Raw genomic sequence first — 26,010 nt, forward strand, 5'->3', positions numbered from 1 at the left:
GTTTAGCAGGCTCTATCACAACTTTTTAAAGTATACAGTCCCCCTTCACAGTAACAGCCACAACAGACAGGTTTTACACAAAGAAAATGTCAAATACCCAATAATCCATACTAGGAGCATGCAATTAGCCAGAGAGAGTTTAAAGAACTGTCTTTAAACAGGAGGCGACCCTGAGGCTTAGCAATACTGGGTGAAATCCAAATGCTTATAACTGCAGTGTCACCAGACGATCTCTCTATTCTCTAATATTGTTTTACTACGCTAAACATCTTAGTGTCCGGATGCCACTAGGAAAGTGTATTATGCTAAATGTGTTACTGTTATGAACAACAACCCATATGAAAACTTTGATGAAAGCATGTATTCATTCATTTGTTCATATGTATGAACCCGTGAAGCTTCTAATAACATTCACTATGAATTAATATTCACTATATTGTGTTTATGTGCAGTGTTTGTAGTGGAACTAGCGTTACTTTTAATTTGAAATGACTACATCAAATTGCAAACAGTGATTTAGTTTTGGTTTGACTTTTCATTACAAAAACAAAGACAGCTTCTTTGTTAGCACTCATGATGATTGTGTTCTCAGGCTGAGTGGTGAGTATTTTTTTACTCTGTTTTCAGTTTGTTGAGCTGAAAAAGATCTTGTTACGATATCTTCCTGTAAACACTTACAGGGTTTACAGGAAGAACCCCCAAAAGGTAATTTTTTTTGTAAGGGACCTTTGAGTCTATCACCATCGCTGACTGATGTCAGGGAAAGTCCCATATCCTTCTGACCATTTACTACAAATGATGCTCTTGTATTCACTTTTACTTTTGGTTTTCATTTCAGAAAGCTACATAAACCCATGCCATACAAATCTCAATCTTTGTGTTTTATTCGTGAAAAGGGGCTATAAAGAAACAGAAACTTCAACTGAATTCACAAGAATTGTTTAATTTATTGCAGCCTTCACATAAATCACCATGAAAATTAAACTAAACACAGAAACAAGAAACTGAAAGTGTTGCTGTTCATGAGCTACAGAGAGTCCCAGCAGTGTTTGCATGACAAGAGGTGTCCCTCCACAGATAACAGCAGCTCCACTGGAAGCCACAGTTTTTCCATATGGAGATGCTGTTACAGCTGGTGAGACCCAGAGAAAAACACAGCTGAGAGCACCAAGCCAGACCACGGCATTGGATGTACACTCATTCTGCTGGCATCTTCTATTTAAGTGTTTTTCCTGTCATATATTCAGTTGGCAAAACTGAATATAACCAAAACTTACCTTAAACAACTCCTCTGGGCTTTCCTATTTTTGTGGGGCTACCACTACAGTCTGTATTGTTCGTACTCTTGATCAGCCAGACAAGCATTTCAGAGTACTGCAAACTGGAAGGGGGCGGCAGCATCATGGTCCACTTTTAAATCATATGAATTAATGCTGCCCTCTTTTGGTCATCTGTTTCTGACTACATGAACTTGAATCATTTTATTACACATGATACTTCAGCTTTCATGTCACAATACTACCCACACCCAATAAAGACTTAGTATCATCCACTATTTTATCTTCTAATCTTGGCTTTTACTGCCTCTAAGATTACATGTGTCCCTTCTGATGCCAATAAAAATCAGGCTCATTCACTCCAAGAACACGTGCTCCTAGAAGTTAACAATGGTTCCAGTAACCCTAGTAAAAAATAAATAGATCTATTGTGCTATTTCTTTTTATATTAGGTGTTGAAAGGATCTTTAACACAAGTGGTAAACAGGAACGAGCATCATTTTCTTGTGTGTAGCTCATCTTCTTCCCAGAATCTCACTGAATATCCTCGGTGAAATTTGACCTTTAATCCTCTCCTTCTGTAAAAAGAAGAAAAAAGCCTCAGAGAACCATAAAGCAATATAAGGGCAGCCTGGAGAGAACTTCACCCCATTGTCTCCTTCGACTTTGGCCGCCCTGCTATATATTGTTAACAGATAATTCCATTATGAAGGGTCATTAGCGTCTTCAGATAATGTGCACCATGAGGCCGAGCACGGAAACTAGAATGAACTCGGTCTGGACAGAGAAAGGTGACGTCAGGAAATCAAATACCACATATTAAACCAACATTTTTAATGCTGGGAAAATCCTCACGCTTATCATCTCAGAGTTAGAACCTGCAGAAACTGAAATGTATTCATACTATAATCATTTTTATCTGAATAGGTACAATATCGTCTTTGTTACCGAAATGACACCAAACATCTTTGTAAATTACACACATGTTCGCACAGAACGTGTTTGCTTTTGAAGGCACTTGAATTCATTATAAATGAATCATCTAATTTCCTTAAAAGATCCTCTGTGATCAACTGTTCTCATTTTAACATATATACAAATACATATTACAGGGTTTCTCCTGCAGTGTGCAAGCAGATTAGATGCATGGTGAAATAAACTGGTCTTGTTAATCTCTTGAGTTAGTTTGCTTTCTATAATGTAAAAGAAAAGTTAATACTTACCCAGTAAAAGCTGCAGGCAAAGCTTCTTCAGTTATTAATTGTAAAAGGAAAACACAAGACAAGTAAAACCCAGATAAAAAAAGAACAAAATATAAGTGTGAGGGGGAAAAAAGACAAACGAATAAATAGTAAATAAGAGCGTTTTTACAAAAAAGACACCCAGCAGTGAGCGGAGTCTCTGAGTAATGGTAGGCTCGTGAATGAGGGCTGCTTAAGACTACGTGGGGGAGAGAAAAATTAATCATTACACTTACTGTAAATATGTAACAAACCCAACCTGCACATAAAAGTCAGCAAATTGCATTGTGTTTGAACACCCACGGAGACACGCAGATGAGATGAAATCATACATGCAGCAGAGCAGCCAATAAGATCATCCGACCTTCTCATCATGCCTCCCCCACCCCTAATCATCAGTGGACATAATTCCTCTGCTGACACATTTCACTCTCTCTCTCTCTCACTCACTCTTACTGGGGCACGGTTTAATAAAATCCCCTGATTAAATATCTAAATGGAAAGAACATTATGATATTACTTTAAAGAAATGATTGATGAATAGTCAAAATTTGGGCCAACTCCATCAAGTTGTACTGTTTATTCTGGTCTTGGATATCTATCAAATCCAAATCTGGACTGGACTTTTGAAGTGACTACAAGATGATATATGATTTTTTTTTTCAAACGATTTGTAAATTATAGACAATAATAAGACCTTATGTATCCCCCAAAACACAAACCGTTTAAAAATGACCCAGATTTGAAGGCGTTTCTATTAACAGTGTTACTTTACGGTGTTGTTTTGAAGATGACTTTTGAAGACAAAGAGTGTTTGCCTGAAACAAATTTGTAAAGTGCATTTGGCTCAAGCTCAAAGTGAGTGATTCCTGCAAACAGTTCATTCCTGCATGTGTCTTTGGTCAAAGTGTGAGAACAATAATTGTAAATGAGTTACAAAGGGAGAGCCTCTTCGTCTTCCTCCAAGCCAGTTAGATGCATTTATAAATAGTTCTTAAATAGCACATCTAAACCAGTAACACACTCAATGTGTTTCCTGATCTCATTGACTTTGACGGGAATTTGGTTTAACACCATATTTCACACCAAATTATATTCTTTAAAACCATAAATAGACGTAGTGAAGTAATGATTTAATATTCACTTAATCTTTATTTCAGAGGTAAACACCTTGATTTATATACTTTATCCTACTCAGGCCACATCAGTAATAATAGTAGAATTAAAATCCTGCTTCGAACAGAGTATTTCTACACTCTGACCTAGGGCACTACTTTCACCAATCTATACTATTTCACCAGTGATTTAAAGAAACTGGTGTAAGAATGTTTTTTTCCTTAAAAAAGATATTTGATTTAGTTCCTGTAGATATTTTGCATTGTTTATCATTTGACATCGTTTTAGTACCCCGGTATTGATATGCTGTCGCAGAGGTGATGAATAGATGGGGTCAGGTGAACCCTGCAGTAGCTTACGTGTTACTGTTCATTATTTGCATGTTAGGGAGGCTTATTCATTCATTTGAAGTATAACTCAGTAGAAGCTCAAGGTGTATAAACGTGAAGATAGCGTCGTCAAAGTGTCCCCAGTAAGTGGAGGATCTGTATGTTGTTTGTTTTTTAAACAAATCTTAAGACTTCAAAAATCGTTCTTTCTAATAAGCGTGAATTTCGCGTTGTTCTTTTTGACTCGCGTGGGCTTCCTTACTGGTGAAGCGGTGTTGTCCGATGTGTGAGTAGCTAACTATCCCTACCTTCACTGGGTATATTAGCTCATATTTCCTCCGTACATAAATAAACTGGCACGTCAGTTTGCATTTAGCTCAAGTATACAAACTAACATTAACGGCACAAGTGATGAAGAGCTTATTGGAGTTCCTAATTGTTTCTAATCGTGCTAGCCAGCGAGGCTTCCCAGTTAGCTTTCGCAATTTGAACGTTAGCCACATTAAAGCTAATTTTAGCTCTCATCACGATGGTATTTATTATATCAAATAACTGCATATGTGTAGCGGGAATAAATTTGTGTTTTGGTAAGCTGCTAGTAAAGGAATCGTTTATTTATATTCACGCAGTGTTATATTCGGACAATAGTGGTCAGTGTAGCTGCTTTAGTCGGCTAAAATAAAGTCATGAGCTCTTGCACTAACTTTAGTTTGGTTAGAAGTCCTTTGGGTTCTTTTCATCATCAAATGAAAGCATTGTACCAGTACGTTAGACGATGAACTCCTCGTTAACGTTCCTGTATTGTTTCAGGTCAAAATGGCAGAGCTAACAACACTCGAGAGTCTGCTGGAGATGGGGTTTGATCGAAACAGAGCGTGAGTGATCCCTGATGCACACATTTTTTATTGGTTTATTTGGATTTCAGGTTTGAAGCTGATTTCAAGGAAATTAAACTGTGTCTACATTATCTATCATATTATCATAATCTGTCTTTAGAGAGAAGGCAGTGGCCAACACAGGGAACCAGGGAATTGAGCAAGCCATGGATTGGTGAGTTTAGCACTCAGAATAACAACACACTACGGTACTTTGAAACCTCCCACATTAACATTTTCCCTCTGTCATCACTTAACTTGGTGCCACAGTCCAGCTGCACACGCCAGTTTCCCTCATAAAACTATCCAGTGGTTTTCATTTCCCAATGTAAACATGATTGTGGTGATCGGATAAGTGACTGTTGTTTTTTCAGTTTAAGAAATATTGATTAACTTTGTAGTGTTGTCTCAAAAAGTGAATTAGAAATGCTTGTGTGTGCCTTCATCTCCTCTCACTTGGATTGGACTGTTTTCTTGTCGGACTGAAACATTTATTAATCGCATTTAATCTGTGCAAGATGCTACTGTGAGGCTTTTAACTCATTATAAACTTTCTCATATCACCATATTTTTAAAGCTTTCACACTGACTTCCTGTCAGGATTAGCTTTCAGTTAAAAATCTTGGTTCTCACTTTTATGGCTTTATGGGGTGCAGCCCCCTCCTAGATAGTCTCCCTGCTACTACTCCAGTCCTATTCTTCAAACCAAGTTCTTAGACCTGTTTGTGGTTCCTCATACCCGCCTGAAAACTAATATTCCAAAACTTTGGAATAGCTTGTCACACACTCTTTGCACCCTTGACTTTGTGGTATTGTTTAAAAGGCAGTTTAAAACTAATCTTTTCAGATTTTGTGGGGTTTTTTTACTTTGTTTGTGTGTGTCCATTTTGACTTGAAATAGGGTGTTTAAAAATGTTATCTAGACCTCTGTAAAGCTCTTTGTGGCTGTTGGAAAGTAATACATTTTGCTTACACACTCTCCTCAGGCTAATGGAACACGAAAATGACCCAGACATCGATGAGCCCTATGTGCCGCCAGCGGGCAACATCCTGGGAGGAGAAGCACAGAGCCAGCCCAGCACAGCAGACAGCTCTGAAGGTCAGGAGGGGCAGGAAAGTTTTGAAGGTATGTCATTAAAGGGGCAGGAAAGAAAAGTCACCCACAGATTTTCAGTGTGATTGAATATACCACTAGACAACCTAAATGTATCTACTCTTAAGGACTTTACACACTGGACGTGTAAAATCCGTGTGAATATTTAATGTGTTAAAAAAAATTTTTTGACTTGATTTGGATCCAAATAAATAGATCTGACCAATCAGACCGCCACATTTGCAGTAAGTGTGGTCATACTGAATGTGTGCACCTGTGCTGTATATCCAAAAGGAAATGGTAAAATTACACTATTTTGCCTTTGATAGCTATACCAGTTAATCGTGTGTGTATATATATATATATATATATATGTGCGTGTGCGCGTGCATACAGCTAAATTCAGTTACAGGATATGCACCCCCAGTAAATCTATCTTATCTAGCTCTTTATCTCAAAAATGTTGTGTCAAGTGGTTGAGTCACTTCCTTGATGTTTCGTTGGTGGTGTTTCGTTGTGGTTCATTGGCACTGCTGTGTTGTTTTAAGGTTTGTGGTATTTGATTTTAGATGGGCCTCTTGTCTTGTTTTGCGTTTGTTAGTAGTCGGAAGTAAGCTGTCAAAGTTTTCACGTTGTCTTGCCTGTTTGCTTCGGCATCAGGAATAGCAGGTGGAGACATCGGCTACATTGAGACAGAGGACGGCGTCAAACGGCCAATGACAGAAGAGGAGAAAAATGAGCAAGTCAAGAGGTCAGAGGATACTCAAAGTGCATTTTACTGATTAGCAGTGTGCATATTGAATATAGAAGCACGTGTGTAATTTAAGCTGTGTCTGTTTTTCAGGCTCGAGGAGCTGATGCGGGTGAAGCAGGCGGAGAGAAGAGAGCGAGAGCGGGCAGAAGAGGTGGAGAGGGAGAAGCAGCGGAGGAAGCAGGGCCAGGAGCTGCAGCAGATGCGCCAAAAACTGCAGGACGATGAAATGAAAAAAATTGCTGAGCAGCGTCAGAGGGAGAAGATGGAGGACAAAATGGCAAGGTATGTTTTTCAACAACACACATACAGTTAGAGAACGTGATAATTAGGTTTGGAGAAGGATTGCATACCAGAGTACATAGAGTCTAATAACCGTTCAGTCAAAAAGACACTTCTTTGGCTTCGCCCCCAAATGTCTGACATTAGAGCAGGGCGATATGACCAAAAATATTTATATGATATACATTTGAAAATTTGCAATAATGATATAACTGATGATATAACTGACACTAGACAAAATACTTTACAACTCCACAACTTTATTAGTGCAAAAAAAAAAAATCAATGTATTTTTACTTAAACAAGCAGCTGTTTTTTATGTGCATTAAAGTTATATAAAAATTTAACAGTGCAAATGCAAAATCCTTGCTGACAGTTTAACCAAAAGGCGTTTCCAGTGGAAATTGGCCGACATATCCTCAGCATAACCATGTATAATATCCACAAAAGTTAAAAAGAGGTTATACACACACAATACGGTAATATTATGTTGAAGCACAGTACGTATCACTCCGCGAGGCTCCTGCCTACGATAGCCGTAATGCTCCGACAGTCCATCAAGCGGTGCGGGTTTCTAGCTTAGCAAAGTCGTACTAAAACATTTGACAGATTTTCGAGCGCCATGTACGACACAAAATCGTTTTGAGGTCAGTAAACACAACCAGAATTCATACATAAGACACACGGGATTATAAGGGGCTCTGTCGATTTTCAGAAAAATCAAAGGATTGATTTTAAGTGTGCCGTATTTTCCAAAAAACACGGTAATAACGACGGCCCGCTAGCATGCTCTACCAAAAATAGTGCTTTGTTGTGTATCTGACGGACGAAAGCAAAACCAGTTCCACACCACTGAAGCTGCAGCATTTTTACAAACCAATTCTGGTTCATCTGTTTCATTCAATGATCCGCTTTCGACCTTCTCATTCTCCGTAGCTGCCATGCTTTTTCCGCCATGTGCGTATAAAAACAAAGGCACTGCGCATGTGCGTTTGACCCATATTCTATCGCGATATTCCATTTTCTTATCGTTGCCCAACATTATACCGGTATTACCGTGAACAGTATGTTATGGCCCAACCCTATCTGACATGTTTATTCTCATAAAAACAAACTTTCAGTCTTACAGGCCCAAGACTAGCAAATCCCACCATCTCATATACAGGACTAGCTTGGCTAAAAGGCATTCTGTTGCTTTTTAAATAGTATAATGTTACTCTGCCCGATAATTGTCTCCCAGCATAATCTCATGACAGATGGATGGGCTGTAGAAGAGCATCAGCACAGCAACAGGGCTGGTATCTGGTGTCTGCTTGTGTGAGGAGGAGCACAGCCAGAGCCCTACAGAATCAAGTTTAAACGGCTATTCTTGTGCATGTTTCTGACCAGACTGTTGGAAACAGACAACGCAAGGATGACATGAGGGTCCCAGTGATGTTACAGGGATCATAATGTTTGCCACACTCTTTCACGTCTGACACATGTTCTCAATTTGAAGCTTCTTTAATCTGTGGAGAGAATTTGGGTGTTCTCTGGTTAAAAGTCATAAAGCTGCACAGTGCTGGGCTGTGAGCTGATACCACTAACAGATTTCAAGCCCTTGTTTCACCCTCGGTGAAATCATTTTCTGACAGTCTGGTGAGAAACATGCACAAGTAACTTACTGTGGTCACTTCAGCTGAGCACTGACACACAAAAGAGCAGATAGCAGTCATGCTGTTGATTTTTGTGATGTTTTCCAATGTATTGCAAGCCTAAATACTGTGGATTTATTAATAAAAAAGCTAAGCGTTTCACTGTAACTAGTTGTTCCCATGAACCCTTTTTGTTACATTCAATTGTTTTGTTTTTTTATAAAAAGGTAACAAATAACCCAGGAAAATTTTTTATCTCTGCTTTACCTATTGGAAAATGTTCGCATTCATAAAGATTAACTTGTGTTTGATTAAGTAACTTTGTTCCTTTGTTAACTCTGGTTGCTGAGTCATTGTGTTGCTTATCTTTATTACCAACAGGCAAAGGGTTAAAGAGAAGATAGCAAGAGACAGAGAAGAAAGAGCACAAAAGGTACTTTTCAAGTTTATTTTCCATTTCTGTATTCTTCCACTTCTGGTGGAAACAAGAACAACTTGGACTTTTTTTTCTGTGAAGTTTGGAGGTATTGCACCCTCGAGCACCACTGCGTCATCCCACCCTGGCCAGCCCAGTCCGTCTTCACCCACCAGTCAGGGCCCTCCACCCACTAAAAAGGAGTATGATGAATCCAGGATACAGGTACCTAATTCATACTTGGTTTTAAAATTTTACTTTACATGTATGTTAATAAAGTTTGAAGTCTGTGCCCTTTGAAACAGAACGTCACAGGTTTCGATAAATGCATATATAATATGTGCACAGAGTCTTCAGGCCTAACAGGGTGTTTAGAATAAAATGGATGATAAGCAGAGTGTGCTTCAGGGCTTAGGCCTTTAGATGAAAATGAATCCACTAAACTGGTGTTGCGTTGAACTTTAAAATATGTACTTTAATTTTTGCTGCTTCTTCACAGGTCCGTCTGCTGGACGGCTCAACCATCACAACAGTCTTCAAGGCCCAGGAGCCGCTGGCGGCAGTGCGCGTCTATGTGCAGATGAACGGCAACACGCCCGAGGGTCAGGACTTCACGCTGCTGTCACCTTACCCCCGTCACGTCTACACTGAACTGGATATGGAGAAGCCCCTCAAAGAGCTGGGTGAGCTGGGAATAGCATTAGGCTGCCACTTAGCTTAAACTGGATTTGGTATCATCACGTTATAATTTTAATATTTAGTGAAGATTTAAAAAAATCACAAATCGAAATCAGACTTGCTTTGGTTCTGTGTGTTCAGGTTTGGTGCCTTCAGCTGTGCTGGTTGTTGCCAAAAAGTAAGAACAGGAGGATCTGCTCTGTGAGCCTACCTCACCACTTCCACTACATCGACACCAGAGATACCAGAACATGGACTGATCCACAAACAGAGCTGCAGTCTTTTTCATTTCACCCAACAAGCCAGATAACTTAATACAAGCACAGATGTGTAATTCCTCTCGAAATGATGATATGGAGGAAATTGGTTCGACTATCAAAAAGAAAAAGGCTTGATTGAATCCATCCTGTTCTGCGCTGGTTTCACCGGCTGTGGGTTGGTGTGTGCAGTGAGCCTGATAGTGAAGATAGCTGGTTTCTGACAGATACTGCTTCAAGGAGCACCACTCATAGTTTCAACACATTAAAGACAAAAATAGAGAACAAACTTGTTGAGTTTTAACCCGATCCATAAAAACACCTGATTCGGAAAGGACCTTAAGTTTAATCCCCACAATCTTCCTGATTTTGTGACAGTTTGCCTTTTCTTTTTTATATATAAGTTTAAATATATCAACAGCTATGTCTACCTGGTCACCAAAAATCTACTTAAAATAAAGCTGACTTGGAAAGTTTGTTACTTGTGAGCTTTGTTCATTTAATTCTGCTCATCATCTCCATCCTACTTTATATGTTCCAGTTATCACCAAACAAAAGGTTCAGCTGAAGCTGTGGACGGTGTCATTAGTTTTGTAGGCGTCTCATTGAACAGATAGAGAAAGACAAATTCCGACCTTGGGATGGGGATAAAGTTTAGAGAAGGGTTGGGCAATTTTCCAGTGAAAGTGTAACATCTCCTGTTATCAGTAGAAGTTTATAAAGAGATAAAAATAACATTTAGCAGAATCAAGTCCAGATTATTGATGCAGCCCTCCACAACGGTCCGACATAAACTTTGGACTTTTAACTGTATTTTCATAAGTTTTATAACTACTGATAAAGCCCTCCCCCATGCTTCAAAGTAATTAAGTAATAAACAAGTGGCTGACAGAAAAGTTTGGTTTTTTTCCTCCACTGTCTACAAATTTTTTTTCACAATTTGTAGTTGATGTGTAGTTAAACTTCCTTAGAAAGGGGAGTTTCTTTGGTCCGGCACACTCAAGATTACCGTGTGTTGTATTTAGCCCGCAGTGCAAAATGAGTTTGAAACCCCCGGTTTAGAGGATCATCTGTTAATCAATATTCAAGGTTAATAGTCCAAAATTCAAATGTAAACCCAAAGTGCTTCAGATTGTCTGGGGATCTGGAGCTTTTTTAATACTTTCTTACAGATTTGCAAAAAATTTAATAAAGTAGGTCTTAAGCAGGAAACCATATTTACACAATCTTGTTGACTTAGTGATTTTATCTCTGTGTAAAGTCTAAAGTTGACTCAAGTGATTTTCCTCTGGGTTTTGTAGTTTGCCACAGATCCTTTTCCTGCTGCGACTCACTCCCACATTACATGTTTGGCATTTTGTCCACATTTGAAATCAATACTTAATCCACCAAATAATACAAGTTTTTGGACTTTGTAGTCCTCACTAAACAGCCACTGGTGCTGGCATTATACAAGACAAAAATCACAACCAGACGCTGTCAGTTTAACTCAATTTGATATGTACAAGTCTAACAATGTCCACGTTACAGATGGCCTTCCTTAACTTCAAGGTTGGTTTTTTTTTTGGCTATTAAAAAAAAAAAAATCCTCAGCATCTTTTTTCAGTAAGTTTTAAATCTTGTGTCTGAGTTTCAGCCCAGATCACAGTCGCTAACCAACAGCAGTCCCTCTTCTCACAGAAATTATGCTAGTTTGGCTAAAAATAAAAACCCACGAAGAAGACGAGCGCTTTCCCTGTTTGCATGTGCCCATCCAGCCAACACTTTATTTTAAACAAAGGGCATTCTCTTTCTTGTAAATGCTCTTTCTGGCATGTAAACTCCAGATAATGAGCAAGGCACAGCGACCCGAAACAGGCCACCAGTTTTACAGTGTGATATTTGATTTTTTGCCCCACCCACTCTAATTATGAACACACAAGCAGAAACACATGACACAAAGAAACAGTGTTGTGACACACTATAAAACACCTTTATATACATTAGAAAAAAACATAGCCTAGTCTGTGGAATGGTACAAAATGTCAATCATACATCACCTGTGAAGTTGGATGATTTTAAAACACGAGCAAAGCGGTCAACTTGCAACGAATACAAAAATAGTTCTGATTAAAATTCAAAGACACGCCACTGAAGATGAGCGCCGTGTTTCCTTTCATGTTTCCACCTGCTGTTCAGGGAAAAAAAAAAAATGAAAAGATGATCTTTTAAATGACCATAACTCCTCGTTTTCATAAATCCAGTGAGACAGTGAGGTGACTGAGAGGAAGGACGGAGAGGGAAGAATAATGACTGGATGAACTTTAGCAGGATGAAACTTCTCCACAGTCTGGAGGACTGTTCAGTTCAGTTTTATTGTTCAGTGGCCTGATGCGGTCTTTTGCTGTTGCTCTCTCTAGCTGGGTGGATAGTAGCCCTGGTTGTAGTTCCAGGTGTTCTGGTAGCCGTAGCTGCCGTATTGTGGTTGCTGGAGAAAAACCACGACAAACAGGAAACGGGATTAAAAACATCTTAAACTGTGCTTTGCTACATTAAACCAAGCTGGAACCTCGGGGGCTGAAAAATCAAGACACCTCTTGAGCGTCCACTTGAAGGAGCATCTAGTCATTCTCAATAGACTGTAGATAAATGATGGCTACAGCCATCATTAACATAGCCCATTAGTTTCTGAACTCCAAGCTTAAATCTTTAGCTGCTAAACTCCATCAATTTATTTTAAGCCCCAGTCACACAATGCTTCCTGGGGCAAATGCTAAAAATGAATTTTTTCAAGTTGGTCTGATTATCCGGGACAACATATGTTTTTTTCAAAGGACTGGTGGTTGTAAGGGGTTTCTGACAGCCCTATTATATGTGCAGCACTGGTAACGGTCATACAGCCACATCTATTTATGTTTGGCCCTGGACGGCAGGTATAATGGGACCCTCACTAGTCTATAGGCCTGTTTGGCTAGCTCGCAGGAGCATATTACGATGGGTTCAACTGGGCAGGAGGCAGGGGTACACCCTTAATAGGTCACATATGATCAATTTAGAATGAACCAATCAACCCAGCAAGCCTGTTTTTGGACTACGGAGGAACCTGGAGCACCCGGACAGAACCAACACAGGCTCTGGGAGAAAATGTTAACTCCACACAGAAAGACCCCAGCTGACCAACAGATTCAAATCCAGACATCTATTAGAGCTAAATAACACACTAATAAAATACGAGAAATTCTCATCAAAACTGAAGACAAAAACTTCTTTGGATGGTCCGTTTACAGAACAGGTAACATTATTTGGCAAATAATTGCATTAAAAAACAAAAAAACAACACAATTATCGGGTATCTGTATTTGTGCTATTAAATTAGATCTGAACATTTTCAAACTAATAGGAGGCTGTGTTCATCTTCTATATGCAGCCTCAAACCCATCCTAATCTAACAATTACATAATTTACTCTCGGATTAATAAAGTATTCTGATCCTACTCCACTATTAATAAAACACAGGCAGACATGTTAAACCACATAATACAGAGTTTATATAAATCTGAGTGTTACCTGGTACCAGCTGCTGTATCCTCCGTAGCCAGTCTGTGCGCTCATATCGGCGCCCATCACAGGAGGAGGCGGCGTGGTGATGGGGACGTGCGGCATGGTAGGTGGGACTTGTGCAGACACAGCAGAGCCGTCATCAGTTTTGCTCAGCTTCTCTGGATCTTCATCCCTACAGAATGAAAATCCTGAAAGCGTGACTTTCATTCTAATCAGTTCACATCTCGTTTACTCAGCAAAAATATGCATCTAGACCTCAGCTGTTATACATGTTTATTAATGAGGCAGATGACAATAACATGAAGGACTATTCTTTAAGAAAAATAAATCATCTAGAAGTGAAACCCCACCCCTTTAAGGCATTCAGACTACATGTTAAATAATACCAGGGTTTAAGTCCATTTCACATTTAGTTAGTCGTTCCTCCCTCTCTCACCCGTTCTCGGCTTCTCTCTTTGTTCCACCGAGCTCCTTCAGCAGCTTCTGGTGCTCCTCGTAAACAGACAGCACACTGCAGAGGACACACATATAAAAACTGAAGAACCTGAAAGGGTTTAAGGGAGCAGTTTAATTTAAAATAGTTCTCTTTCTGAACTCTGACCTCTGGATAGAGTTGCTGTAGTCCTCTGCGAACTGTAGGCCCCTCTGTGAGAAGAGGATCTTGGTGTGAGGTTCGAGAGGAGCTGCCAGAGCTCGTGTCACACACTCCTGCACCGCTGAGGCTGAGGCCCAGGGGTCACCTGAAACCTCCAGCTCCAACAGGTTCATGTGCAGTTTATCATTATCCTGAGGAGAAGGATAATGAAAGGGAAGAAAGAGGATGGGGGCAATTAGTACCTACTTTAAAAGTCCACTAAAATTTGAATTTTCTTTCTTTCTGTTTTTTAAAGTTTGCTCAAACAATACAGGATGCAAAGCTTGTTTGTAAACACAATTTACAAACTGAACATCATGTGTGTATTCAGTGAGATTTAAAACATCTGATTCAACCTACGAAAGCATCAGGAAAATGTTAACTAAGGTCCCAGATCAAGTGAGCAATACGGAAGACTCTTTTTCAGGGGTCGACTCTGATTGTTTTTGCAATCAGAGTCGACCCCTGCTGGTCATTACAAAGAATGCAAGCATCGTCTTCACTTTTCAGCTTACACAAATTTATGGTCTAACATAATTTCTCTGGCAATATGAATGAATTGTGTTCTGTCATCTCACCGGACTAATTTCCAGCGCTTCCTGTAAAACACTGCGGGCACTGCTGGGGTCCCTGCCCAGTTTTAGCAGCAATCGAGCCAGCTTGATTGAATAGAAAGCGTGTAACGTGGGCTTCTCTTTGGATTCAGCCACCGCCTCCCTCAGCAAGGCTTCCGACTGATCCAGCTGGCCGGCTCGTCTCTCCAAAGCAGCCCTGCGGATACGGACGACCGCCAAACCCGGCAGTTTCTTCTCCAGGGCCTCCAACACTCGCCGAGCTTCAGTTAAGTCACCTGATAGAGAAGATGATAAGCTTTCATGACTGTCCAGTACAGCCCTTAAGTGTCTGTTAACATTCAAGAATAAAGAACAAAGGGATGGGTGGGTGTTTAATGTTTTGTCATACCGTGCCTCTCCTCAAAGGTCGCCCAGTGCATGTGGATGTTGGGTTTGTACGCCAGGTGGATTTCACAGGCTCGTTTATAAACCGCCCGGGCCTCGTCCACGCTCTGCGGCTCCAGGTACTGGATGTACTGAGAAACACACACAGAGATTCATGCAGACTACATATGAACTCAAACTGAAGTTTAAATATCCTCCAGTGTTATGTGAAGTTTTACAGACTTTGAAAAGCCAATTTAAGCACACATGCATACATGTCTTAACTGCTTTTTATTTTTTATATGACTATTCAAACAGCACCGATGTCCCGTTTTTGGGGTTGCAGGAGTTAAAGCTGTTAATGTAGAGTTGGTCATCCTGAGGCTGGAATATTGATGATGTTGCTGACGGACGTGTATGCAGAACAATATTTGGTGATGGCAGGTGTTTACTGACTGGCTTTTTTCTAGATGCAAATCTACCTAATTCCTAATTTGAGCTTTTTCTTTTTCAAGGTGGATCAGAAGCAACTATGCTGTCCTTGAGCCGGATCTCATTGAATTTGCACTTACACTTATTAGATGGAAGAGACATCAAGGGTAACAGGGTCATTTTGATCCTCTGCATTTTTAAAAAGTATGTGTTGTTTTATTGTAATATTTCTTTATTAGTAAATTCTAGTATATATTTTACCTTTACGATCTGTAATGAAATAATAAATAATTTGCAAAACTGATAAAAATAACTAAGACATAATTTTAAATACTAACTTTGATTACAAAAATTTATTTAACTTCAAGAAATGACTTCTCTGGCTTTGCTGTTTATTGTTGCTGAATGGGGCCAAAAGGACCCACCTGGCAGTTTTAGTGTTAAGGCCTAAAATTCTGAGTTTAGGGAGAATTTAAGGAGATTTTAAATCAACCTGCAGAAAAAAAAAGTGTATCTGCAAATCATTCTTACCCTGGACCAGAATTCCTCATAGAGTGCGCAGGCGATCAGGCAACGTTCAAAGAGGATGCGAACTCTGTGGTCATCTTGAGCAGCTATAGTGTCCTCCAATGGTTCCTGTGGAGGGGCCATGACCTCCGACTCCTCTGTGATGGCCTGGTTTGGATCTAGTATGACCGAGGTGTCACAAAGCAGTCGCACAGCATGGGCAAACAGTTACAAAAACATCTTTATATTTGTTTTGATACTTGACCAGCAGGAAACGATTAATGACAAAGAGAAGCCCTCTTACATGGGAATCAGCTAGTAAACCACACCCTCCTCCTGGTGCCATCAGGACTGTGCAATTATTTCAAATGTAAATTCAGATACAGTGATTGCCTCCAATAATTATTAATACAAAATAATCAAGACCTGCAATGGGGCTCTCATTTCATCTTGCATTATAATTCTAATCCTCTCTCTTATAACACAGTTTTGTGCCTGTGTAAAAGCCCAAACTCATTCCTCACTGGCAGGTCAGCTCAAGGCAAGATTAGGGAAAGAGATTTTTGGTTGGAAACACTTTGGTTTTAATGGGTTTGCAGGATTAAACTGCATACTTATAAAGACCCCCAGCTCAAAAATGCTTATTTATTTATAGGTGAACCTGCTAAGTTAAATGTATTTTGTCATATAGATTTGTTACATATAAGAGGGTTTCTCTTTGCCTAAATGCACTGTACTGTACAGCGCTTTTTTACTTTGAGAACTTGATACATCCACCCATTCCTACAAATACTTTTTTCCCCCCCATTATGGCAACTGAGGTTTCAGGGATCGACCCACTGACATTGCGATTAATAGAAGGTCAGTGGTTCTCCATAGCCACAAGCAGATGAGGATATATGATTAAGCATTGTAGATAAACATGTTATTGCAACCGTGTGGGAGCCTGTTTGGAACACTTCATTTAGATTCATGGAAACCAAACAGCCTCTTCATCACCTGTGTAGTCACCTTGGCTGGGGTCTTTCGTGTCCTTGTTCAGCTCTGTGATCTCCCAGTCGAGGTATGAGTGCCAAGTGCGGAGCTGGAGGCGATCAAGTGGCTTAACGTGGAAGTACGGTCGCTTGATCTGTAGTCACAGAATGCGGAGGGAGCATCTTTGTTAAAAAGGGATCTTAGTTTAAAACCTATGAAGCCAAGAATTTAAAACTTTCTGATTACTGCCAATAAAACCTTTAGGTTTTTTTCCTCCAACTGTCTTTGTCAAAAATCTTTTTCTTTTCTTTTTTTTTTAAAACACCTACAGTGGCTTGCAAAAGTATTCGTTCCCGTTGAACTTTTCCACATTTTGTCACCTTACAGCCACAAACATGAATCAATTTTATTGAAATTCAACGTGAAAGACCAATCCAAGGTGGTGTACACGTGAGAAGAGGAACAAAAATCATACATGATTCCAAACATTTTTTACAAATAAATAACTGTAAAGTGGGGTGTGCGTAATTATTCAGCCCCCTGAATCAATACTTTGTAAAACCACCTTTTGCTGCAATTACAGCTGCCAGTCTTGTAGGGTATGTCTCTACCAGCTTTGCACATCTACAGACTGAAATCTTTGCCCATTCTTCTTTGCAAAACAGCTCCAGCTCAGTCAGATTAGATGGACAGCGTTTGTGAACAGCAGTTTTCAGATCTTGCCACAGATTCTCGATTGGATTTAGATCTGGACTTTGACTGGGCCATTCTAACACATGGATATGTTTTGTTTTAAACCTTTCCATTGTTGCCCTGGCTTTATGTTTAGGGTCGTTGTCCTGCTGGAAGGTGAAGCTCCGCCCCAGTCTCAAGTCTTTTGCAGACTCCAAGAGGTTTTCTTCCAAGATTGCCCTGTATTTGGCTCCATCCATCTTCCCATCAACTCTGACCAGCTTCCCTGTCGCTGCTGAAGAGAAGCCCCCCCAGAGCACGATGCTGCCACCACCATATTTGACAGTGGGGATGGTGTGTTCAGAGTGATGTGCAGTGTTTTGCATTTTGGCCAAAAAGTTCCATTTTGGTCTCATCTGACCAGAGCACCTTCTTCCACATGTTTGCTGTGTCCCCCACATGGCTTGTGGCAAACTGAAAACGGGATTTCTTATGGTTTTCTGTAACAATGGCTTTCTTCTTGCCACTCTTCCATAAAGGCCAACTTTGTGCAGTGCACGACTAATAGTTGTCCTGTGGACAGATTCCCCCACCTGAGCTGTAGATCTCTGCAGCTCGTCCAGGCCTCTTGGCTGCATTTCTGATCAGCGCTCTCCTTGTTCGGCCTGTGAGTTTAGGTGGACGGCCTTGTCTTGGTACAGTTGTGCCATACTCCTTCCATTTCTGAATGATCGCTTGAACAGTGCTCCGTGGGATGTTCAAGGCTTGGGAAATCTTTTTGTAGCCTAAGCCTGCTTTAAATTTCTCAATAACTTTATCCCTGACCTGTCTGGTGTCTAACTCCAATCGAGAATCTGTGGCAAGATCTGATAACTGCTGTTCACAAACGCTGTCCATCTAATCTGACTGAGCTGGAGCTGTTTTGCAAAGAAGAATGGGAAAGGATTTCAGTCTCTAGATGTGCAAAGCTGGTAGAGACATACCCTAAAAGACTGGCAGCTATAATTGCATCAAAAGGTGGTTCTACAAAGTATAAGTCAGGGGTAGGGCTGCACGATTTTGCATAAAATGAGAATCACGATTTTTTTTGCTTAGAATTGAGATCACGATTCTCTCATGATTTTCTTTTCCAATATAAATATTTATTGCACTTATTAACTGCACATCAACTTCATAACAGTTGAGACTGAACATAAAAACAATAAATGTCTCACATTTTGTCGTTGCCGCAAAATGTTGTACTGTTGTAATTCCGTCTCCACTGTTGCTCGACACTGCGTGTATACAGCAGGTAGTGCAACAATAGAAAAATAGTTGCTGGACGGCACTGTGCAGCGTTTGTCTAGGGTGTTGATCATTTTCCTAAATCCCTCGTTTTGCACAGTGTTGATGGGAGCCATGTCTTTAGCCAGGTGATAAGTGATAGCCTCCGTAATTTCTTTGTGCCTGCGAGAGTTCGACGGGTATGGGGAAGCGCTGTATAAGGTTTCCGTTATTGATGTTTGGGTGGTTGACCGGGACGGATTTTCTCCATGCAGATTATGTCCCGGATCAAAATGTGATACTATCTTCATCTGTTTTTTTTCTTTTCTTTTTTTTTTTTTAAATCCTTGTCATTTGGAAATGAGATCGCACATAAGTATGAATTGAGATCGCAATTTTCTAACGATTAATTGTGCAGCCCTACTCAGGCGGCTGAATAATTACGCACACCCCACTTTTCAGTTATTTATTTGTAAAAAATGTTTGGAATCATGTATGATTTTTGTTCCACTGCTCACGTGTGCACCACTTTGTGTTGGTCTTTCACGTGGAATTCCAATAAAATTGATTCATGTTTGTGGCTGTAATGTGACAAAATGTGGAAAAGTTCAAGGGGGCCGAATACTTTTGCAAGCCACTGTAGGTGTTTTTTACTTTCCCCAATAAGGGCTCATTAATATATATGTAGTTTTCTACCAGGACCTAATCTGTTAATCATCTCTAATAACTCTTACATTAACCCCTTGATTCAGGACAATGTTCTACATTAGCACAGAAATAGGAAAGCACTTATGAATAAAGGAGAGAAAATAATCCCTCTACTTCTCCTAGATTCTCTTAGATAGAGACACAAAAACTACAGCAGCAGCGAATCACAGAAGGACAAACTCACGGCATCTTCAAAGTGCCATCTCTTCCGGACTTCTCCCTCGTTGTCCTGATACACTTTGTCCCTGCGTAGTAACACCTGCTCCCTAATCTTCTGCATCAATTCCTCCTAAAACACAGAAAAAGCATTTTATTAGTCTATGTGACCTCCGCATTAATCCACATCACACACCTCTAATCAATGTGAGGCAGGTGGATGTTACTCACTGTGTCTGTGCCCTCGGGTGTGGCGGGCTCTTCCTCACCCGGCGGCCTCTCCTTCTCCTCCTCCTGTGATTGTTCGGCTCGTTCCGCTTTCTGGCTCTGACGGCACAGCTCCCTCAGCTCCTCGTACTCCTCTGGAGAAAGCACCTCTTTAGGTTCATGGTTGTTCAGATGCTCTTTAAACCTGACAAATAAAGTAAGACCTCAAATTAGATTAACAAAAGAGGAAAAGAAGAAATGAAGGAAGGGACAGAACAGTGGAGTTATTTAGTGTTGCCCTTAAAAGATACAAAACCTAGCACATGGGGAAATATTTTAACAACTATTAAAAGTTCAGTAAATTAAGAAGATAACATGTGGTATTCTAAAAGTAAAGCTGGTAGAGAAAAACACATTAACATCAGCATAAATAACTGGGTGGTGGCCGTACTTGTCGTAGTGGGTGTTGTAGAGCTGTGTGGGGACTCTGAGGACTCTGTCCAGGACGGCTGTTGCGTTCTTCATGTTGCCCTGCTCCTTCTCCCACTCAACATACAGATCCCAAAGCCGGTCCGAGTGGAAGTCCAAACCGGCTGCCGCGACAGCATCCTCAAACACACTGATGGTTGTTGTGAAACAAATAAAAGCATGATAATCAGCTTTCAGTTTCTCTTAAACAAATCTGATTAGATTGGTTTTAAGACCAGGAAAAAAAGATGAACGTCTAAAGACTTCTTTTTTGGGAATCCTTACGAAAAAAAACAGAGCTCTTGCTGGAAAAAAGAAATTTTAGTTGTATGGGGAAGGCAAAGGCAGAAAAAAATGAAACTAAACAAAAAAAAAAAAAAAAAACAGGAAAAAAAGAGGAAGGATTAAAAAGGAAGTAAGATCTGGTCTGTGTGTATGTGTACCTGCGAATCCGCTTGGGTGACTCAGGAAGGTTCATGTCTAGTGTTCCTAGCAGCAGATTGATGTAGTGGATCCACAGATCTACACTGAGAGGGATTGCCTGAAGACCCTGAATGCACACCTAACACAACACAGGACACCCATATATGTTAACTACCTAAATAAAGCGCTTCTAAATAGCCTTGAAAGTATTATTATATAATAACAGTAGGACAGAACAGTAAAAGCTCTCTCGCGTTACCTCCTCTGCTTTGTCGTTAAGCCCAACGCGGCGCTCCAGATCAGCAAATTTCTTCCAGTAACCATAGCAGAGTGGATAGCGAACAAGGAAGGCTTCTAGTGCTCTACGTGAAGATGTGACGTGACCCTGAGGAGACACATTTAATCCAAGTGTCACACGAAGCAACTCTAAATTTCTTCACCAAAAATCTCTTGTGATCTCCGGAAAACAAATGTATCAGAGATCAATCAAAGAAACAAACACACCTCCTGCTCACAGTACTGCAGTAGGTCAGTCCAGGAGGTGAAGTCTTGAGGATTGTCATGAGCGCCCTTCCACAGACGCTCAAAGTCTGCAGGTAGCTCCCCTTCTTCATCCACTGCGGCTGGTTGCATGGAGAAGGAAGCAGGGTCGGGGCCAACAGGAGCCTCAGGAACCACGGCGGCACTGCCGTTCTCTTCCGTCATTTCAGGTAGAGGTGGCGCCGGAACCTCAGGAGCTTCCATGGCTGAAGAGGAAAAGATCAGGGGCATATCTCAATATATTTAAGACCCAAAATATGTACGATACTGAAAAAGATACACTTTTTGGTTGAACCAAAAACCCAAAATGCAAAACATTCTGAGCCAATATTGATGTTTAATACAAGAATTTGACTGACAGCTGGTGCCAGCAAAATCTTATTGTTTACATTGTTTCTGTGATTATTTAATCTGCTTTTAGTGCCAGAGAATAAATCTCTTCTTTATGAAAACTTTTATAAAGTCTGACAACTCGTCATCACATGGTCTCAAAGCATTTTGATGTGACAGACCAAAGAAATGTTGGCCACTGACATAAATGGTCATCTGTCTATGTGTTAACCCTGGGACAGACCAGGGTATACCATGCCTCTTGACCTTTCACAGATGAGATTTGAATTATTATTATTTTAATTATTTTTACAAAAGAAAAAAATCCAACAGCCTACCTTTTACAAATGCCCATAGTTATAAATTATTTATACTCAAAAGACTACAACACAAAGAAACACCCGATAAAACTCCCATTATGACATCGTTTCTGTTTCATCTTTTCTTTGTTGTTCAGCAGGTGTGATGAAAAATAGAAAGAAGACTTAAAGAAATACTCAGCTGCTTAACTGAAGTTACATAACTCATTCACTTTCTGTTTCTTCTACTTCCTGAATAGTTTTGAATGAAAAATGGTAATAACAGAAACCATGCATGAACATGTAAACTTTAGAATAAAATATGAAAAGAATGGAAAGAATGATCTACTGCCTACAGCTGTGATTTATCTAGTAAAAGGCCAAATAAACTCAACTAAAATGAGTTCGTACAGTATTTTGTTTTGTTTTACCGACTCCTGTCTGCGCCTGCAGAGATGCTTCATTCATATAAAGCTCAGAGTTTTAAAGCGCCTCTGGGCTGTTTTTGACAGACTACAACTAACTTGTCGAAAAAGGGTACACAACAGCAGCCAACAGCTGTATACCCCCACCCGATCGTAACTTAGTGAAAGTAAAAGACAGACTGTTCTCCGTGCAGGTGAATTCACGTTAGCTTAGCCTAGCATGTCATGCTTGCACCCACAATGGCTCCAGCTGGAGGCTTTGTTTTTAAAAACGCTGGCTGATTAAACCAAAGCTCCACCACATCTGTAAAACAACTACCGGATACGAACTCTAAATTCACCACCGTTAATCATCTACCTGAAGACTCTACCAGCTCCCCGTTGCCGCTCATCTCCTCATAGCCCTCCGCCGCCGCCATGACGGTAAACGTCTGGCTGACGTCATTCAGGCGCGACAGGACGCCTAAAACAACCTACCACGCTAAAAGTGCAACATTTACATTTTATGGAAGCTTTTCACCGCCACTGAAAAAAAGTGCCATCCACAAGTCATGCCATCCACTATGATCACAAAATTTTACATTTTTGATATAACAACCTAAATCTCTAAATTTTGATATAATAACCCCAAAATTTGAGACAATAACGTGAAATTTGGATAAAATAAGCCGATAACGACAATTTTTAATCTTACCCAAACGTTCAGTATAAAAACCTGAGATTTTGACACCCCAAATATTGATAACCCCACATTTTTATATAATAAGCCGAAATTTTATTATTACTCAAAGCTTCAAATATTGATATAACCAAACATTTTGAAATGATAACCTCAAACTCAAATTTTTTATACATAACTTGAAATTTTCAGACAACCCAAAACGTTTATATAATCACTATAGTAATTAGTGGTGTAGCCCAAGTTGTTAATTTAGTTTCAACTGGAAATGGAGGTCACATAGACAAATGATAGTATATGCTCACAAAAATAAAATACAGAATATGTCTTATCCAGGTTTAGTGTTTGGCAACGAGGTTGGCTTGTAAGTGCTCTTTTTTTAAACTTTAAACCTGACTTTTCTTATTTAGACTATTTTTGTTTTAATTTTTTTCTTATTCCTTGTTTTCATATTTATTGCTTGTGTTTGAATTCATATTCTTGTTGGCTTTAACTAATCTAATTTCACTGTACCTGTGTTTGAATAACAAAAGATTATTGAAATCCACTGGTCTATGCGTTTAGAGACTTCACGATCCATTTTTTACATTCCAGTCATAGCTGGACTGGCCATCGGGCATACCGGGCATTTGCCTGGTGGGCCGATGGTAATTTTTCGTTTTTATATGGGCCGATGTTTTGTTGTTGTTGTCTTTTTTTCCATAACCGTGTAAACAGTGAAAGGTGGCGGATTGGACAGATGCTGGCAGACGTGTAAAAATAACTCAATTGTTTGGTAGTGGCTATGGTGGAGCTTTCACAGATTCAGTAAAATTAGTAAGCGGTGGAGGCCAGCAGGTGGATGGGGGAAAGGACTGGAGGTGGAGAGACCCAAGGCGGCCGCCAGTCCGACTGTCAGGTGAAATGAGCTTCAGGTAAGAAGTTATGACCTGCAGTCTATGTGGGTCAAACCAAGTTTAGGTGTAGTTTATTTTCATTGTGTTAACTTTTTACAGTCAGTTACAATACTCGTACTGTGTAGTAGCTAGCATGATGGAGTTTCTGTACAGTTGGGTGGGTGCTATGATGTTACTGGTGAACTTTATTTTATTCATATGGTTAGTTAGTAGAGTTCCCAACCGTGCCATAAAAAACGGAATCCTCTGGTATTCAGAGTTAATATTATGTGTTTTGTATTGAGCTGAAAATAAACAAAAAGACAAAAAGCTGGAGTTCCCTTTCAGTCGATTCACTCGGTACAACACATAAGTATGGGATATCACGCCCTCGCGTGTCCTGGCTGAAGAAACCTTTATTCACGCCTTTACGGCAGATGACGTGTGATGACACGCGCAAGGCCCCGCCCGCACATATAGCCGCTGCCATCACCGTCATCCCTCAGTTCTTACGCTCTTCACCTCGCTGAGAACACCTCTGCTGAGTTGGGCTAGCTAGCTACTGCTAGTTAGCTCCGTTGTCTGCCAACTTGAACCTAGCTTAACTGCCCCTGTTGGTGTTAGCCTCCACCGCCCAGCTGGTGCGTAGGCTGCCCGCGGAGCGCTATTTTCAAGTTTTTCTTGTGCAGCGTTTCGCTTTGCGTTTTGGGAATGGACTCCAAACCGAAGCGAGCAAAGCAGAAATCTTCTGTTCGCCCCTGTCCTCAGGGATGTGGTTTCTCTTTGCACGACAGCGACCAGCACGATGCCTGCCCTGTCTGCCTGGGGATCGTCCACGCTAGGAGAGCGTTGACGGAGCCCGAAGCTTGTGCGTTTTGTCGCCAGCTCCGACGCTCGACCCTGGAAAGACGGGTGACGTTTGTGGGAAGAGTGCTGGGACGCTCGGCTGTCGCACGGCATGACCCTCTTCTTTCCGAGTCTGGAGCCCCGGCTTCGTCCGAGTCCGAAGACGAAAATTTTCAGGTCGATGTCCCCGCGATTAGCTGGGCTGACCACATGGAATACGTTGACGGGTTAGCCGATGACGGACCGGAACCATGCAGGAGCGCTGACGGGCTTCAGCCTGGGTTGAAGCCCGCCAGCGCTCCCCAGGAAGACGATGACGTGCTGGACATCGGCCTGGACATCCATGGTTTGTCGGAGGATGAGCAGGAGAGCTCATTGTCGACCCAATATGCCGCCGCTGCTGCGCCGGTCGGCCACGATGACACCTCTCTTTTCTCCCTGTTTCGCCGTGCCGCTGAGAAGCTGCAGGTGGACTGGCCCTCTCCTCCACCAGCTCGGAAGCCGTCGCGGTTTGCGGGTTTTTTCCTTCCACCGGAGCCCGCAACGGCCAAAAACTGCCTCCCCATGTTCCCAGACTTTCTCTGCGAGCTAACAGCGTCATGGGACAAACCTCTGTCTACCCGCGTCACTGTGCCCGGCTATGGACAGTACATGGAATTGGACGGCGCCGAGGGAGCTGGTTTAGCTAACCCACCCCCTATGGAGCCGTCTCTGGCTGCTTATCTGGCCCCGTCCCATAACCATGGTGTCGGTGGCCCCGCAACTCTGCCGTCCAAGCACTGCAGATTCTCGGCCTCGCAGCTGGAGAAGATTTATCGGGCTCAGGCCGGCACCGCTCGAGCCATGAGCTCCGTCACCATGCTCCAGACGTACCAAGCAATGTGCCTGGCGGAGCTTGGATCGCTGGTTCCGGAGGACAGCCCGCTGTCACCTCTTCTTAACGAGGTTAGAGTCACCACGGATTACATCCTCCGTGCGTCTCGCTGTGCAGCGCTCTCCCTGGGCAGAGGGATGGCTTCGACAGTGGTGGCGCAGAGGCACCTGTGGCTGACCCTCTCCGACGTCCCTGATAGAGACAGAGCTGTGTATCTGGACGCACCAGTGTCTGCGGCTGGGTTATTCGGACATTCACTTGAAGCCATTCA

General features: G+C 41.2%; 2 protein-coding genes and 1 long non-coding RNA gene across 7 annotated transcripts; 1 reads left to right on the forward strand and 2 right to left on the reverse strand.

Annotated features, from left to right (window-relative positions):
• Window positions 1–927: 927 nt before the first annotated feature.
• On the reverse strand, window positions 928–2,665 carry LOC112435932 (uncharacterized). The gene is made up of 2 exons (XR_003024837.2): window positions 2,501–2,665; window positions 928–1,855 (listed from the first exon to the last, which is right to left on the reverse strand). It is a non-coding gene; the product is annotated as an uncharacterized LOC112435932 (long non-coding RNA).
• A 1,355-nt stretch (window positions 2,666–4,020) lies between these two features.
• ubxn1 (UBX domain protein 1) lies at window positions 4,021–10,424 on the forward strand. Of its 3 annotated transcripts, none has more exons than XM_004545554.6 (10): window positions 4,021–4,106; window positions 4,774–4,838; window positions 4,960–5,013; window positions 5,825–5,964; window positions 6,592–6,682; window positions 6,776–6,967; window positions 8,980–9,031; window positions 9,116–9,238; window positions 9,513–9,696; window positions 9,833–10,424. In XM_004545554.6, the coding sequence occupies exons 2-10, from the start codon at window positions 4,780–4,782 to the stop codon at window positions 9,871–9,873; spliced, it is 936 nt and encodes a 311-aa protein (XP_004545611.1). In that variant the 5' UTR covers window positions 4,021–4,106; window positions 4,774–4,779; the 3' UTR covers window positions 9,874–10,424. The 3 variants fall into 3 exon arrangements, with proteins under 3 accessions (XP_004545611.1, XP_004545610.1, XP_004545612.1); XM_004545553.2 differs by lacking the exon at window positions 4,021–4,106 and adding an exon at window positions 4,148–4,249; XM_004545555.5 differs by lacking the exon at window positions 4,021–4,106 and adding an exon at window positions 4,238–4,280.
• A 1,474-nt stretch (window positions 10,425–11,898) lies between these two features.
• On the reverse strand, window positions 11,899–22,913 carry si:ch211-114c17.1 (pre-mRNA-processing factor 39). Of its 3 annotated transcripts, none has more exons than XM_014412589.3 (15): window positions 22,824–22,913; window positions 21,376–21,617; window positions 21,131–21,256; window positions 20,892–21,010; window positions 20,432–20,599; window positions 20,005–20,185; window positions 19,802–19,906; window positions 17,011–17,128; window positions 16,024–16,178; window positions 15,086–15,212; window positions 14,701–14,972; window positions 14,090–14,274; window positions 13,925–13,999; window positions 13,495–13,660; window positions 11,899–12,415 (listed from the first exon to the last, which is right to left on the reverse strand). In XM_014412589.3, exons 1-15 carry the CDS (start codon window positions 22,882–22,884, stop codon window positions 12,344–12,346), a joined length of 2,172 nt encoding a protein of 723 aa, XP_014268075.3. In that variant the 5' UTR covers window positions 22,885–22,913; the 3' UTR covers window positions 11,899–12,343. The 3 variants fall into 3 exon arrangements, with proteins under 3 accessions (XP_014268075.3, XP_076730800.1, XP_014268074.3); XM_076874685.1 differs by having other exon boundaries at window positions 16,024–16,187; XM_014412588.3 differs by having other exon boundaries at window positions 16,999–17,128.
• Between the last annotated feature and the right edge of the window lie 3,097 nt (window positions 22,914–26,010).

Source organism: Maylandia zebra, linkage group LG2 (genome assembly GCF_041146795.1).
Source record: "Maylandia zebra isolate NMK-2024a linkage group LG2, Mzebra_GT3a, whole genome shotgun sequence".
Lineage (NCBI taxonomy): Eukaryota > Metazoa > Chordata > Actinopteri > Cichliformes > Cichlidae > Maylandia > Maylandia zebra.

Bases quoted from the DNA above. Each gene is read 5' to 3' on its own strand.
- si:ch211-114c17.1 (XM_014412588.3), bottom strand. From the start codon at position 22,884: ATGGCGGCGGCGGAGGGCTATGAGGAGATGAGCGGCAACGGGGAGCTG. The intron at 21,257-21,375 runs GTGTGTTTGTTT...GTGTCTCCTCAG, and splicing joins TGCAGTACTGTGAGCAGGAG to GGTCACGTCACATCTTCACG. The intron at 12,416-13,494 runs GTAACACTCAGA...GTTTTTCTCCAG, and splicing joins GATACAGCAGCTGGTACCAG to CAACCACAATACGGCAGCTA.
- ubxn1 (XM_004545554.6), top strand. From the start codon at position 4,780: ATGGCAGAGCTAACAACACTCGAGAGTCTGCTGGAGATGGGGTTTGAT. The intron at 6,968-8,979 runs GTATGTTTTTCA...TATTACCAACAG, and splicing joins ATGGAGGACAAAATGGCAAG to GCAAAGGGTTAAAGAGAAGA. The intron at 9,697-9,832 runs GTGAGCTGGGAA...CTGTGTGTTCAG, and splicing joins GAAGCCCCTCAAAGAGCTGG to GTTTGGTGCCTTCAGCTGTG.